The sequence below is a fragment of the Sarcophilus harrisii genome, chromosome 6, assembly GCF_902635505.1.
Source record: "Sarcophilus harrisii chromosome 6, mSarHar1.11, whole genome shotgun sequence".
Classification (NCBI taxonomy): Eukaryota; Metazoa; Chordata; class Mammalia; order Dasyuromorphia; family Dasyuridae; genus Sarcophilus; species Sarcophilus harrisii.
Genome location: NC_045431.1, coordinates 201565725 through 201579725, shown reverse-complemented (window position 1 = coordinate 201579725; position 14001 = coordinate 201565725). Strand labels below are relative to the sequence as shown.

Below are 14001 nucleotides of genomic sequence, written 5' to 3'. Positions count from 1 at the left end.
TAGCTAGATAGTATAAAGTTGGAATATTGCTTTGGAAATGGCGAATTGATGGTATTAGAAAAATATTGAAAGACTTGAATTTATGAAGGAAGGTGTTATCCAAGTTCAGAGAAACAGGGATGTACATGTGTATATGTGTGTATATTATAGATATCTATGTATAAGGATATATATATATAGAGAGAGAGAGAGAAATGTATATGTATATATGTATATGTTCATGTAACAATATTCATGCTTAACTATAACCTTCTTAGAGGAAGAAGGAGAGAAAAAAGGGAGGAATAAAATAAGTATATGGCAGAGAACAAAAGAAAACCTACAGAGAAGCAAAGAAAAGATGGACAATTCTGAATACAATGTGCGGTATTTATTATATAGACTTTCTTGGGGCAAAATTTATTGTTTCATATTTTGAATCTTTTCCTATGTTCTCTTATGCACATGGCAAAGTGTTTCTTCTTTTTCTACTTTGTATTTAACTTTTAAATAAATAAGGAGAAACATAAAATCCCACTGTGTACAGGAAGACTTCCCTAGTCTCCCTTAATTCCAGTGTCTTCCCTCTGTTGATTATCTCCAGTTCATGTTATTTATAACTTGTGTGTATGTAGTTGTTTGTATGTTATCTATGAGCTTCCCAAGTTCAGGGATTACTTTTTGCCTTTCTTTGTTTTCCCAGAATTTAGTTAAAATAGTACTTGGAACACATAGTAGGTGTAATATATATATTTTAATAACTATCAGTATAAAAAAAGGAAACTAATTAGTTTGACATACCTTGATCTTAAAAAAAAAGAAACAAGCAAACGGACAAAAAAGACTTTATCGTTTAATTAACCAAGATCCATCTTCTTCCCTTCTACTTCACTCCCCAATGAGAATACAAGAAAAATACAACCCATTATAAACAGTCAAAACAAAATTTCACATTGACCATGTCCAAATAAATATTTATCTCTTTCTACTCTGTGAGTCCCTCACTTCTATATTAGAAGATGGATATTATATTTCATCATTAATCTCCTGGAATCCTGGTTGCTCATTACACATATATGAATTTACAGCAGTATTCTATCACATTTATATACTGTAAGTTGTTCATCCATTCTCCAAATTATTCTTGTTCAATAGAGTGTAAATGCTGGTCTAAACTTGACTTCTTCCAGCCTGATTTCCAGTTTTCAAGGCAATTTTCATCAAACAGGGAGTTCTTTCCTAAGTAATTTAAGGTTTCCAGTCAACTGAATACTTAGTTATTGAACTCTCTTATTTCTGATTCCTCTTTGTCTCTTCTGTTCCATTGACCTATTTTATTTTTTAACTGATAGCAATGGTTTGGATGATTATTGCTTCATAATTCAGTTTAAGTTCTAGAAGTGTTATTCCTTTTTTTCATGATTTCCTTTGATAGTCCATATCTTTTATTTCTTAAATGAATTGTATTATTATTGAATTCTGTGAAGAATGCTTTTGAAAATTTGAGTGGTTTTGTGGAATTAAAATTATAAATTAACTTTGGTAGTATTACATTTTTATTATATTGACACAGCTCAGTCGTGAGCACTATCTTTATGGTTATTCAAATATTATTTCCTTTTTTTATTACAGATTTTTATTTTCAAAACATATGCATTGATAATTTTTCAACATTGACCCTTGCATGGCCTTGTGTTTCAGATTTCCCCCTTCTTCCCCTGCTCCCCTAGATGGCAAGTAATCCAATATAGGTTATACATGTTAAAATATATATTAAACCCAATATGTGCAAACATTAAATCTTATTTTCTTATATCTTTAAGGAGCACTTTGAAAATATTTTGTGTGCTTTGGTAGGCTGAGATTCAATTTATGTTACAGATTCTGAAATTTTTGCAACGAGATTTCCCTTTCCATTATTGTCTCTTGGATTTTGTTAGAAATGTCATTGATTTTGTGGGTTTATTTTGAAAACTGCAACATGGATAAAGCTATTAATTTTCTCAGTATGTTTTTTGATTCTCTAGAAATTTTTAATAAACCATCATGTCATCAGTAAATAGATAAAATTCTTTTTCCTTTCCCCCTATCTTTATGTTTTTAATTTCTTTTTCTTTCTCATTGCTATTGCTGGTATTTCTAGAACTACATTGAATAAAAGTAAGGAGAGTTCAAGTTCTTGCTAATTTCCTGTATTTAGTGGGAAAGCTTTTTTTTTAGGTGCTAATTGTGAGATGTGAGAGACACTGGCACAGGATTGTCCAGCATGGCATGCTGCAACTAAGAAGGCACCCCGCTGTATGAGCAAAGCAAAACTGTGGTAGCTCAAAAAACATGAGATGCACAAATTTATAGACATCTCCCTCCCAAATGGTCAAATAGACTATTTGTGCCTGGCCTGTAGTAGTCTTCCTAGCTTATATTGGTCTGATCCGCCACAGCTGGACACACTATACATTGACCTCCTCAGATTATGATTTTGTTCCTCTTTGAGCAAAAAGAATAAACAACTTGAGTGAATTGAATAGTAATTTCAATTAACATTACCTGAATAAAGCCCTACTCCTCTCTGAGGATGACACTTCCCTTGCAATTCCTTATTCCACACGGTCACTTCTTGAACATTTCTCTACCATTCCTTGATGGCCTCTACACTTTGGGTTTTAAGAAATGCCTCCATATTATAATTTCTCCATCATTGCTGTTATCTGCCCACAATCTGGTTACTCTATGCATTTTTTCAATAACATTGCTACTTCAAGATTATGTGATGATCAATTATATCATTGATAGCTCTTCTCAGCAATACAGTGATCCCAGACAATTTCAATAGACTTGGTTGGAAAATGCCATCTACATTCAGAGATATGGAGACTGAATGCAAATCAATGCATACTATTTTTACCTTTTTTTTGTTTTCTTTTTTTCTTTCCTTTGGTTTTTCTTTTTTGTTATTATTTTTCTTTCACAACATGACAACTATGGAAATATGTTAAAAATGATTATACATTACAATCTATATCAGATTGCTTGCTGTCTTAGGGAAGGGAAAGGTAAAGAAGGGAGGGAGAAAAATTTTGAACACAAAAGTCTTTTCTAAACTTATTTCTTTTTAATATACATTGCTTTATGAATTATATTGGGAGAGAAAAATCAGAGCAAAAAGGAAAAAACCATGGGAGAGAAAAAAAACAGAAAAAAAGAAGTAAATATAGCATGTGGTGATTTACATTCAATCTCCATAGTTCTTTTTCTGGATGCAGATGGCATTTCCTGTCCAAAGTCTATTGGGATTGCTTTGGATCACTGAACCATTGAGAAGAACCAATTATTTCATAGTTATTCATCACCTATTCTTGCTGTAGATCACAAAGTTTTACAAAAATGAAAGTTGAAAACCATCTTTACATGTAATTGGAAAAATAAAATACTATTCAGAAAAAAAGTTAGAAAAATAACATTGTTCCCTGAAATACTATTTTTTTCTCTACCTCATTCCTGGCCATCATTCTTATAGTCTTCAACAGTCATTTGAATAAACCTTCCAACACCAAATGTCCTGGATATCTATTCTAATATTCCTCCCTTTTCAGACTATTCACTGGTCAAAGATGCTCCTGGTTCTTTCCTTCTCCCCCCTGCTCACTCTCCAAAAAAAAAGGTTATTTAAGAATACTAATAGATAACAATTATGTAAGGCTTTAAGGTTTGCAAAGCACTTTATGGATATTAACTCATCCGAATTGAAGTGAGTTCCAGTGAAGGGCTGTGCTGACCTCCCGGGGAGCACCTCCAAAGAGCCTTACCCTTCTAAAACCAGCCTGGCCCCTGAACTCTCCCAAACCCTGCCTTGGCCAAAAGATAATACCAGAACTGGATATCTGATCTGCCACCAAGCCTATCTACCTGCTTTCCAACTCTCTTTTTCAGAAGTTGATAATCACATCTATATTCCCTTGTCCACTGTGTTGGCCCTGGCTTCATTCAGAATCTTTGGACTCCTGCATTTCCCCAATCCCTCACTGGGAACCAGGTGGGTTACATCCCTCCTTTGCCTATATTCTACTCTTTCCCCCCTTTCTTTATACCTTATGTAACCCTTATTCTGGAGCAGCTAGGTGGTGCAATGAATAGAGCACTGGGCTTGACAACAAAAAAACTCTTCCTGAGTTTAAATCTGGCCTGAGACACTTAAGAGTTGTATGACCCTGGATTAGTCATTTAACCCTGTCTGCCTCAGTTTCCTCATCTGTAAAATGAACTGAAAAAGTAAGGGGGAAACTACTCCAGTGTCTTTGCCAAGAGAACCCCAAATGAAGTCAGAAAATTAGACACAACAAACCTCTTATTCTATTGTTAACAAACGGCATAGATATGTACTTTCCCCGAAAATCATTTTGTATCCATTTTGTATTTATGAGTTTAGAGCCACAATGGTCCAGTATACTAACATGTAGTAGTGAAGCCCAGAAGATGAAGGTTCTAGTCTGGTCATTGTTAATTAATCTTTCAGTGTTCTAGTACTCCTTTAAGATAGCAAGTTGTCTAGAAGATGACAATTTGAATTGTTAAAGAGTTTGCCCAACTAGGGTTTCCCTACATTATTAAAATCACATCTAGTCTCTATTGCCTATTTATAGATGACTTGCAGATTAGAATTTGAAGTTATTCTTTATTGAGATTCCGTGCAAACTTTCTGTTTTTAAAATGCTCACATTTTGGCAATTTTAAAATTTTAGTTGAAATTTTTTTTTCTACTGTTCTCCATCCATAGTTCTGAGTTATTATTGAAAGGGTCTATCAATTGGCGTGTCTTTGGAATTGCTTACGTTTTTTTCATCAATATGAACATTTCTGGAGCTTTTGCTTTTGTTTCATTTTTTCCCCCAATTAGATTTTTAGGAGGTAAAGTCAAAATGACAGAATGAGAAGAAGCATTAGATTCTACCCAGTCCAACATACCTCCTCAAAAAAGAGCTAAAAAATGCACCAGAATAAACTTTGAATATAAAACACTTTCTGCATCCAGAGAGAGAACTATGGAAATGGAATGTAAATGAACACATGCTATGTTCATTTTTTTTTATTTTTCATTTTTTTTCCTCTTGTGATTTTCCCCTTTTGTTTTAATTTTTCTCTCCCAATATGATTCATTAAGAAATATGTGCAAAACTGTTTGTAGCAGCCCTTTTTGTAGTGGCAAGAAACTGGAAACTGAGTGGAAGCCCATCAGTTGGAGAATGGCTGAATAAGGTATGGTATATGAATGTTATGGAATATTCTTGTTCTATAAGAAATAACCAGCAGGATGATTTCAGAAAGGCCTGGAGAGACTTAACACAAACTGATGCTAAGTGAAGTGAGCAGAACGAGGAGATCATTGTACACAGCAACAACAAGATTATACATGATCAATTCTGATGGACATGACTGTTTTCAACAATGAGACAGTCCAGGCCAGTTCCAGTGATCTAGTGATGAAGAGAGCCATCCACACCCAGAGTGGAAACTGAATGTGGATTACAACAGAGCATTTTCATTCTTTTTATTGTTGTTTGTTTGAATTTTCTTTTCTTTTTCATTTTTTCCCTTTTTGATCTGATTTTTCTTATGTGGCAAGATAATTGTATAAATATGTATGTATATATTGGATTTAACATTTATTTTAACATGTTTAACATATATTGGATTACTTGCCATCTAGGGAAGGGGGTGGTAGAAAGGGGGAGAAAAACTGAAACACAAGGTTTTGCAAGGATTAATGTTGAAAAAGTATCCATGTATATGTTTTGAAAATAAAAAGCTTTAATAAAAAAGAAATGTATATTTGAAAAATTAGTGTACATGTATAACCAGAAAAAAGAAAAGAAAATGTACTAGACTAAATTCTAATCAAGAAAATCAGACTGGGAAAAAATAAAAAAAAGTATGAAATATCTCTTAGAAAAACAAGTGATCTGGAAAACAGATTGAAGAGAGAAGATTTAAGAATCATTTTGGCCTACATGAAAACCATGAACTAAAAAAAGGAGCCTGAAAACCATATTATAACAAAAATTCAGAACTTACATTCCAAGGGGAAAAAAAAAAACTACAAGCAAACAGAAAAAAAAATTCAAGTACTGAGGGGCCACAATTGGAATCACATACATTTTAGCAATCATAATTATCAAGAAGCAGAGAGCTTAGAATAGAATATTCCAAAAGTAAAAGATCTAAGACTGCACTCAAAAATAACCTACAGCAAAACTGAATATAATCCTATAGGGAGAAAATGAATTATTGAGGAATTAGAAGACTTCCAAGCATTCTTGATGAAAAGAGCAATTTTGAGAAGAAAATTTGAAATACAAATATAGAAATCAAATGAAGAATAAAAGGGAAACATGAGAGATATCATAAGGACCTAAAAAGTTTATATTCTTATATTAGTAGATGATATAGTCCCTTAGAACTGGATTGTGACCAGCACTCAAAGAGGGAGTTTAATCAGAGGATCTGAGAGTGTTTGATCTCAAAAGAAAAATGGAATGTTGGGTGAGTCCTGCTTTGGGAAAAAGAATGAGGGAAATTATCTTAAATGGAATGAACAAAGAAGAGTTTAGACAATAAGAAGGGAACAGTGGAAAAGAGTGAACAATACTTGAATATTAATTTCACCTGTACTGGGCCATTGTGGCTCTAAACTTATAAATACAAAATACATACAAAATGATTTTCCGGGAGAGTACATATCTGTGCTGGGTCCAGAAACATGTCTTACACTGTGACAAATAGAAAGGTCAGGCATGAAGGAAAAAGAAGAGAAAAAAATGGAGGAGCCCACAATCTAATAGAGTAAAGAAGAAGCAAGGACATTTATACAACCAAACTGCAGACAGGATAAATAGTAAATCATCAAGAGAAAAAGGTAACTAGAATTAAGAGGGATTGGGAATGACTTCATATGGAAAGTGGGATTTTAGTTGTGATTTGAAGAAAGCTAGGAAGAGATGAGGAGGGAAATCATTCCAGGCATAGGGGACAAAGAAAATGCCCAGAATCAGGAGATGGAATAGATTGTTTGAAGAAGAGCAGAAAGTGACACTGAATGGAAGAATATGTGACAAAGTAAAGTGTAAGAAAACTGGCAAAGGTATGACTGGGCTAGGTAATAGGGGGCGTTGAATGACAAACAGAATTTCCTCTTTGTTTTTGGAGGCAAACTTTGGGGCGGACAGAGAAAGTGGCGACATATTTGGAGCTTGGCTTTAGAGAATCACTTCGGCAGCCGAAAGGAGAATGGGTTGGAGTAAAGCCAGGGTTGGGGCAGACGGACTGACCATCGCTATTGCAGTTGTCCAGGCGTGAAATGATAAAGACCGGCGCCGGAGGCTTTAAGTATTTAAAGATGGCAGGGTCAGAGGAGAGAAGGGGGCGTCCCTGAGAGATGCTGCAAAGGTAAAAATCAATAGGCTTTTGTGACATCGGATAGAGGGTGTGAGGGATGGTGAAATGTCAAGGTAAACCCCTCAACTGGGAGCACGGGTGGTGCTGCCCCTGATGGTCATAGGAAATTTTGAAAGGATGGAGGGTTTGAGGGGAAAATAATGAGTTCAATTTTAGAATTAGGCCATTTAGGATATGGCTTATAGGTGTTTAAAAGGTAGCAAGAGATGGGACATTGGAGAGAGATTAGGGCAGGAAATGTAGAGTTGAGAATCATCAGCACAGGGATGATAATTAAATTTAAAGGATGTGATGAGATCCCCAAATGAAGTAGTCTGGAGGGAGAAGAATAGAGAGCACAGAACAGATGTGGGACCTGAGGGACAGCCATGGGAAGAGGGTCCAGCAAACAGACTGAGGAGAGAAGGACTGAGAGAACTGAGAGAGAGAATAGTGTCCTGGAAAACGTAGACCGAGGAGAATATCAAGTCTGATCAATAATGTCAAAACTGGGGAAAAAAGTGAATTCCTAACCAATGAGGAAGAAATGAAAGCAATTATCAGGAACTATTTCTTCCTCCCTTTCCAATAAATAAAACTGGCAATTTAAATAATATGAAAAAATAAAAAATAGATCACTATTAAATTTCTGATCTTTCCGGAGTTAAGGGGAAGTTAGAAATATTGTGGGTTTCTGTTTTGTTTTGCTTTTATTTTTTTTTGCAAAGCAATAAGGGTTAAAAGACTTGTGCAGACTCACACAGGGTAAGTGTTAAGTGTCTGAGGTCACATTTGAACTCAGGGCCTCCTAACTCCCAGGTCTGTGCTCTATCCACTGTGGCATCTAGCTGTCCCAAACTATGTATTTCTAATATCTTTCTATAAAATCTCAAATCCAGATTTTTCATTGTGATTCTGAAGAACCCAATTCCTTTATCCTCTTTCATTTTCCTATCTCTAAGGAAGTCTCTATTCCTTACTTTTCATGATTTCCACCAATATTCTGTTTCAACTAATCCCAGAAAAGTCACACCACAGACTCATTCATTACATTTGAAGCAAACTTTGGTTTCTAGGATTCTCACAATTTTTCCAGTCCTCCCCCATTGCTCTCTTTGCTTCCCGACCATTGTCAAGCTCATCACACATAGAACAAAACAGCTTCATTCTTTGCTTGGATGTTTATTGAAGACAAAGCATGAGTCTAAAACAGAGAGAGCAGATGCTCCATCCAGGTGGCACAGAAAGTAGGGCAGGGAGGGGAAAAGAGGAGGGAACAAGTCATCTCAGTATTTGGGGTCCAGACCACGGGGCCTGAAATGATTGGGGTCTTTGCCACTCCTGCCCCATTCATTTGCAAATTGGTCTGCATCAGAGTCTTTGCCACTGCTGCCAAATTGCAATGATTCTCGGCCATCACTGGAAAACAGAAGGTAGAAAATAGATGAAGCAACAGATTTTGTATTAGGGGATATATGGAAAAGGAGAAGGAAATATCATCCCATAGTGAGTTTTTATGGACTTTCATCTTCTGCATATTCAAGGAAAGCTGACATGGGGATTGATTACCTGATCACTTTGGCTGCCCAAGCCCCACCAGGTCCTCTCCGGGCAGCATCATAGTTCCCACGAGCATGAAAGTACTTGTCTGAATTTTTAAAATTCGCTTCACGCATGTCACGATAGGCCCTCCACATGTCCCTAGCACCTAGAAAAAGACTTCCTTGAGTCAAACTGGAAGGTGGACCAATCATATAAATTCAGATTTAAAGATTGGTATTGGGGTAGCTAGTTGGAATAGTGGACAGAGTACTATCCCTGAAGTCAGGAGAACCCGAGGTTAAATCTGGCCTCAGACACTTAACAGTCCTGGCTGTGTGATATTGGGCAAGTCATTTAACCTCAATTGCCTCAGGGAAAAAAAAAAAGATTGATCTTCCTGGGCTCTCCCTAGTTCCTGGCTGCCTCTCCCTAGTTTGATGATACTCATAGAAATAGATTACCTACATTACTAAAAAAAATGAAACTTAGCATTTCTAACACTGAATTTGAAAATACAATTCAAAATTTGTCATTTTTGCCCCTGTTTAAATATTGAACGGGTTGAAAATTATCCATGTGTATATTTTGAAAATAAAAGGCTTAATTAAAAACAACAAAAAATATTGACCAGTATCCATCTGTAGCTTAATCTATCTCTTCATTATAACCTGTATGGCTGGTGTATGGAACTATAGACTCTTTGCATTTAGGGTCGACCCCATTTGCCCAAAACCTTCCGCTGCCCTGGTACAAGGTTCTGTATTTCATTGCAACTTCTCTCCATTCCTGCCCTTGGTCTTTTTCAGAGAAGAGGCCTGCTTTTGTGTAGAACACAAGCCCATCCTGGTGGTCCTCTTTTTTAAGCTGGGCAGCAGAGCCCACCTGATAAACTCGGATACTGATACTACCAAGCCCTGAAGCACCGAGGCTCTGGCTTGGATTGTCCAGTCATTGTTCCCAGTGGGGAACTTGTTATGGGAAATTCTCTTTCACAAAGACTGGCACCTGCTCTAGACCTTCATCTTGGAGAGGTGTCTGGGCACTCAAAGGTTAGGTGATTTGCCCAGGATCACAGAGCCAGTGGTTTCAGAAGCAGAATATGAACGCAACTCCTCTGGATTTCCCTGGCACCTTGATAAATATTAAGACTGGAAAAATGGCATGGTTACTGTGGAAATGGTGCCCAATTAATATATAAGGGGATACTGAAAGAGCTCATGTTTTTACAGACAGAGCTTACCTTGACCAGCCTCCTTTAGGAATCTTGCAGAATCTGTAAACCAATTTTTGCTCTGAACACAGTAGAGCACAGAGAAGAGGAGGATGACCGTGATGAGCTTCATCTGGTCAGATGGGCTGTAGTTTAGGAAGAAGATAATCAGGGAGAGACAGCAAAGCCCATCACTTCCCCTGTGACAAATATTTTAAGACCAAAGAGCCTACTTTCTCATTTTCTTTTGTTTTCATTTAAATTACAATTATTTGGCATTTGGAAAATCTAGAAACACCTTATGGAAAATTCTTTCTCACCCTTCACCCATTTTTACCACCCACTATGAGCCAACTCTGAGAGAGACATATTTCCATTAGCTTATTGGGGTCATTGCTAAATTCACTAGACTTTGTTCCCCATTTCATGCTGTCCAACAGAGGCTCACTGAGCCATTTGGCATGCCATTTATTGAGAGCCTTTTTTGTTGCTAATGCTAAGGAATCATGAAACATGGTTCCTGCTCATGAGGATCTTTAAATCAAGTTGAAAAAAGAAAAGGATCTATTGAGAATAGAAGAGGAAAATGCCTCATGGAGATTTGAACTCACCTGTGTGTTCTCTCTCTTCCTTCCTGATCTGTAGGGAAGCTGAGGGGAGACTGCAGCTCTTTAGTGGAGGAAAGGGCTGTTATTTATCCCAGTCCATTATTCAAAGGAACCAATAGGAAGCCAGCTTCAAAAACAGAACACTGAAATTTTGGAGATTCCCACACTGGCATCTTTCCAAATTGCACAACCAAAATCTTTGATTTCTTGACTTTTTTAAAAAAACATTTGCATATTTTCTTCAAATTTCAGTTTCTCAATTTTTAGTTAGACTTGCATTTTATCAATACCAAATAAAAATATCAAAATATCAATATTTTTCTTATGTTAATATTAATAAAATATTAGATTGTACTATTCCACCTTCCATTTCTGTTATTTAATTGCAGTGATTGTGGTCCACTTTTTAATCTCTTGGGGGGAGGGAGATAGGCTTTATCAAGTTCTTCATCTTCCTGAGGAAGCAGAGTTCCATGAGCTGGAAGTCACTATATAAAAATCTCTGGTTGTGGATCATTTTTGATAAGGATTCAGCCTCCATAGTCTGAGCCCATAAGTAAACCTAAACCCAAAACTTGGTTTCCCATTTTTTAGGCCATCTGGATGTGCTCCCCAATCCCACCATCCCTCATAATGCAATGTGCATATTCCAGTGCCTGGACCTTTCCTCTTGTCATATCTCTGGAAATTCCCTCCTCCCTGTCTAGAACATCCTTGGAGACCCAGATAAAATGCCCTCCCTTCCATGTGGCTCTAACTGTGATTACTCCTGGTCATGAGAGTGGTTGTGGTTATCAATAGCACCAAGTTAATCATGGGCTCCAGGGCCCAGTAGCACCATTGAGTTCCCAGAGGGGATGTGGTCAATAAAAACTTTAATGCAGAGGGACTGGGAGAGGAAGGTATGTGTCAGCTGCATATTCTAATTTCAAGCAGGAATTGGAAAATGGTGCAATCAGTTCAGACAGCGCTGGAAGGAAGGAAGGCCATCCTTGGCTCCTGAGCTTGGCCATACCTCTTAATAAAGGCCTGATTCCCTAATGCTGGCTCTTATTTCTCCCACTTGTGGAAAAGCTTCAAAGTGCTTCACATGCTCTCTGTATTTCCTTATCACTTTCAAGTCTCTGATCTGGCCACTGCCTTTAATCTCCTTCCAGTCCTGGCACTTTGGGGTCCATCTAGGTCACTCTACCTTCTTTCTGCATGACTTAGACACAACTCGCAGGATTGTTCCCCTGAAACTTGCATTTCAATGATGAAGAGCATCAGTTTCAAAAAGGTCGGTTTCCTCATATTGGCTAACTCTCTTTGCATTTCAACATCATTTTATTTTCTGAAAACCACAACCAAATACTATGTTTTAATGAAAAGGCTTTTGTTTTTGTTTTTGCCAGTACCAGGAACATTTTCACTTCTCTGGCTTATTGCCTCAATGGACATAAGCTATAAACTTCATTATTTGAGACAGCCTAGATTTTTGTTGCCAGTGTCTGTTTCAAAGTTCTGATTCAGGGAAGTAATAGGTTTATTTCAGGTCAAGGAAAGCAAACAGAAAAAAATCATGATTGGTGTTTCTGTATAATTTGTATTGCTTTCTCAGACATATTAAACTGTCATTGTTTCATGAGTTTAAACCCTATTTGACCTTAATGGGCAATTTTTGAATAGCTTATTAGTTCTGACAGTGCATCAGCACGTTGCATCAACATTGTTATTATCAATAATATTGGTCTATTATTTGCATTTTTCCATCTGATAATGAAATATCAAGGGATGAAGTTCTCAGATTTTAGTCTTTTATTCACCATGTTCTCTTTCTTTGGTGCCCATTATTGAGATCTGCTGACCTTTCTTGGACTTTTACCCTTTCCTGAAATGGAATCATTAGGGCTTTCGCTATTCACCACCTGGGCCCATATACCCTAACTCCAGCCTTGGCAAGAGCTGGAATAGTGACACAATAAACCTTTAGTTTTCTGTCTTACTGAAAGTAATTAAACATTTGTTTATTTACATTTTGCTAGCAGGGCCAAAGGTTAGCCAAGAGTCTTCAACAGGCCTTTTTAGAAAGGAGTGAGTGACCCTAGCAAATCAGTTGCTCTCAGAAGGCATTTTTTTTTCAACTGAAACCTTTACATGTTCATTTTGAACTTGACTTAAAAAAAAGAAATAAAATAAACTTCCAACCCCATGAGTTGTTAAAAACGTTGAGACAAGAGTTGTTACCTATTCTGATGCACATCTTATATTACAATAAATATAAGATGTGCACTAGATTAGGCAATGAGAATGACTAGAAAAAGTTGTTGGGTCAATCTGAAATGACAGCTAAGGGATTTATTCATCTCTCAGACAACTAGGGGTCTTGCAGCATTCTAAAATAGCACAAGCACCCACTTTATTATGGTGTTTCCAGAACAACAGAAGATCAATCCAGAAAAAAAACTTTTTACTTTTGAGAAAAAGTCTTCTGGAAAAAACAAAATCAAAGAAAAGATGCAGCAATATTTTGGGGTAGATATGAAAAATAGATATGACAACTGACAGCAGAGAGGAAAAAAGATATTTAAATAATTTTTCATTGTGTTTTCTGTTCAGAATGATGATTTTTGGACTGGAAAGGACGTAAAATACATGGTTACTATGGAAATGGTGCCCAATTAATATATAAGGGGATACTGAAAGAGTGCCTTTAAATCACATGGTCTTGTTGAACTATATCCTGGAATGCTGAAAGAACTGAGAGTTGGGGTGGTTTGAAACTTTAAATAACATAGAAGAGTATTCAGGTGGGATAAATGTTTTGCATATGTTCATCATAAAAAAAAGATAGTGAATTCTGTAGACAGGGCTTCTTAAGCTTTTTCCACTCATGACCCCTTTTCAGCCAAGAAATTTTTACATAACCCTGGGTAAATGTTTAGTGATAAGCCATAATTTTGTGACCCCCACATTCAGTTAAAAGATCCTAGATGGAATCAAGAAGTTGGGCTTTAGACCATATGGGCCAGAGAGTTTGAGTTTAATTTTTGACAAAATTTCACAATGCATTATCAAAAGGATAGCTTAGATTAATAAAAGAATATTATTGAAATGATATCAAGTGATCATCAAACAGAAGAAGGAGTAGATAGAAACATTCACCATGGCTTCATCAAGCACAGGTCATGTGCTGGATTAATTTCCTTTCCTTTTTTCAGCTGGCAAATAAGGGAAATATAGGTTTTTACCAAA

At 36.5% G+C, this 14001-nt stretch overlaps 1 protein-coding gene across 1 annotated transcript; it reads right to left on the bottom strand.

Annotated features, from left to right (window-relative positions):
• Positions 1 to 8569: 8569 nt before the first annotated feature.
• LOC116419740 (serum amyloid A protein-like) lies at positions 8570 to 10871 on the bottom strand. Its single transcript, XM_031941617.1, has 4 exons — positions 10771 to 10871; positions 10190 to 10305; positions 8977 to 9115; positions 8570 to 8826 (listed from the first exon to the last, which is right to left on the bottom strand). The coding sequence occupies exons 2-4, from the start codon at positions 10290 to 10292 to the stop codon at positions 8694 to 8696; spliced, it is 375 nt and encodes a 124-aa protein (XP_031797477.1). The 5' UTR covers positions 10293 to 10305; positions 10771 to 10871; the 3' UTR covers positions 8570 to 8693.
• Positions 10872 to 14001: the final 3130 nt, after the last annotated feature.

Bases quoted from the DNA above. Each gene is read 5' to 3' on its own strand.
- LOC116419740 (XM_031941617.1), bottom strand. From the start codon at position 10,292: ATGAAGCTCATCACGGTCATCCTCCTCTTCTCTGTGCTCTACTGTGTT. The intron at 9,116-10,189 runs GTAAGCTCTGTC...GTCTTTTTCTAG, and splicing joins CCTAAAGGAGGCTGGTCAAG to GTGCTAGGGACATGTGGAGG. The intron at 8,827-8,976 runs GTAATCAATCCC...TCTGTTTTCCAG, and splicing joins TGGGCAGCCAAAGTGATCAG to TGATGGCCGAGAATCATTGC.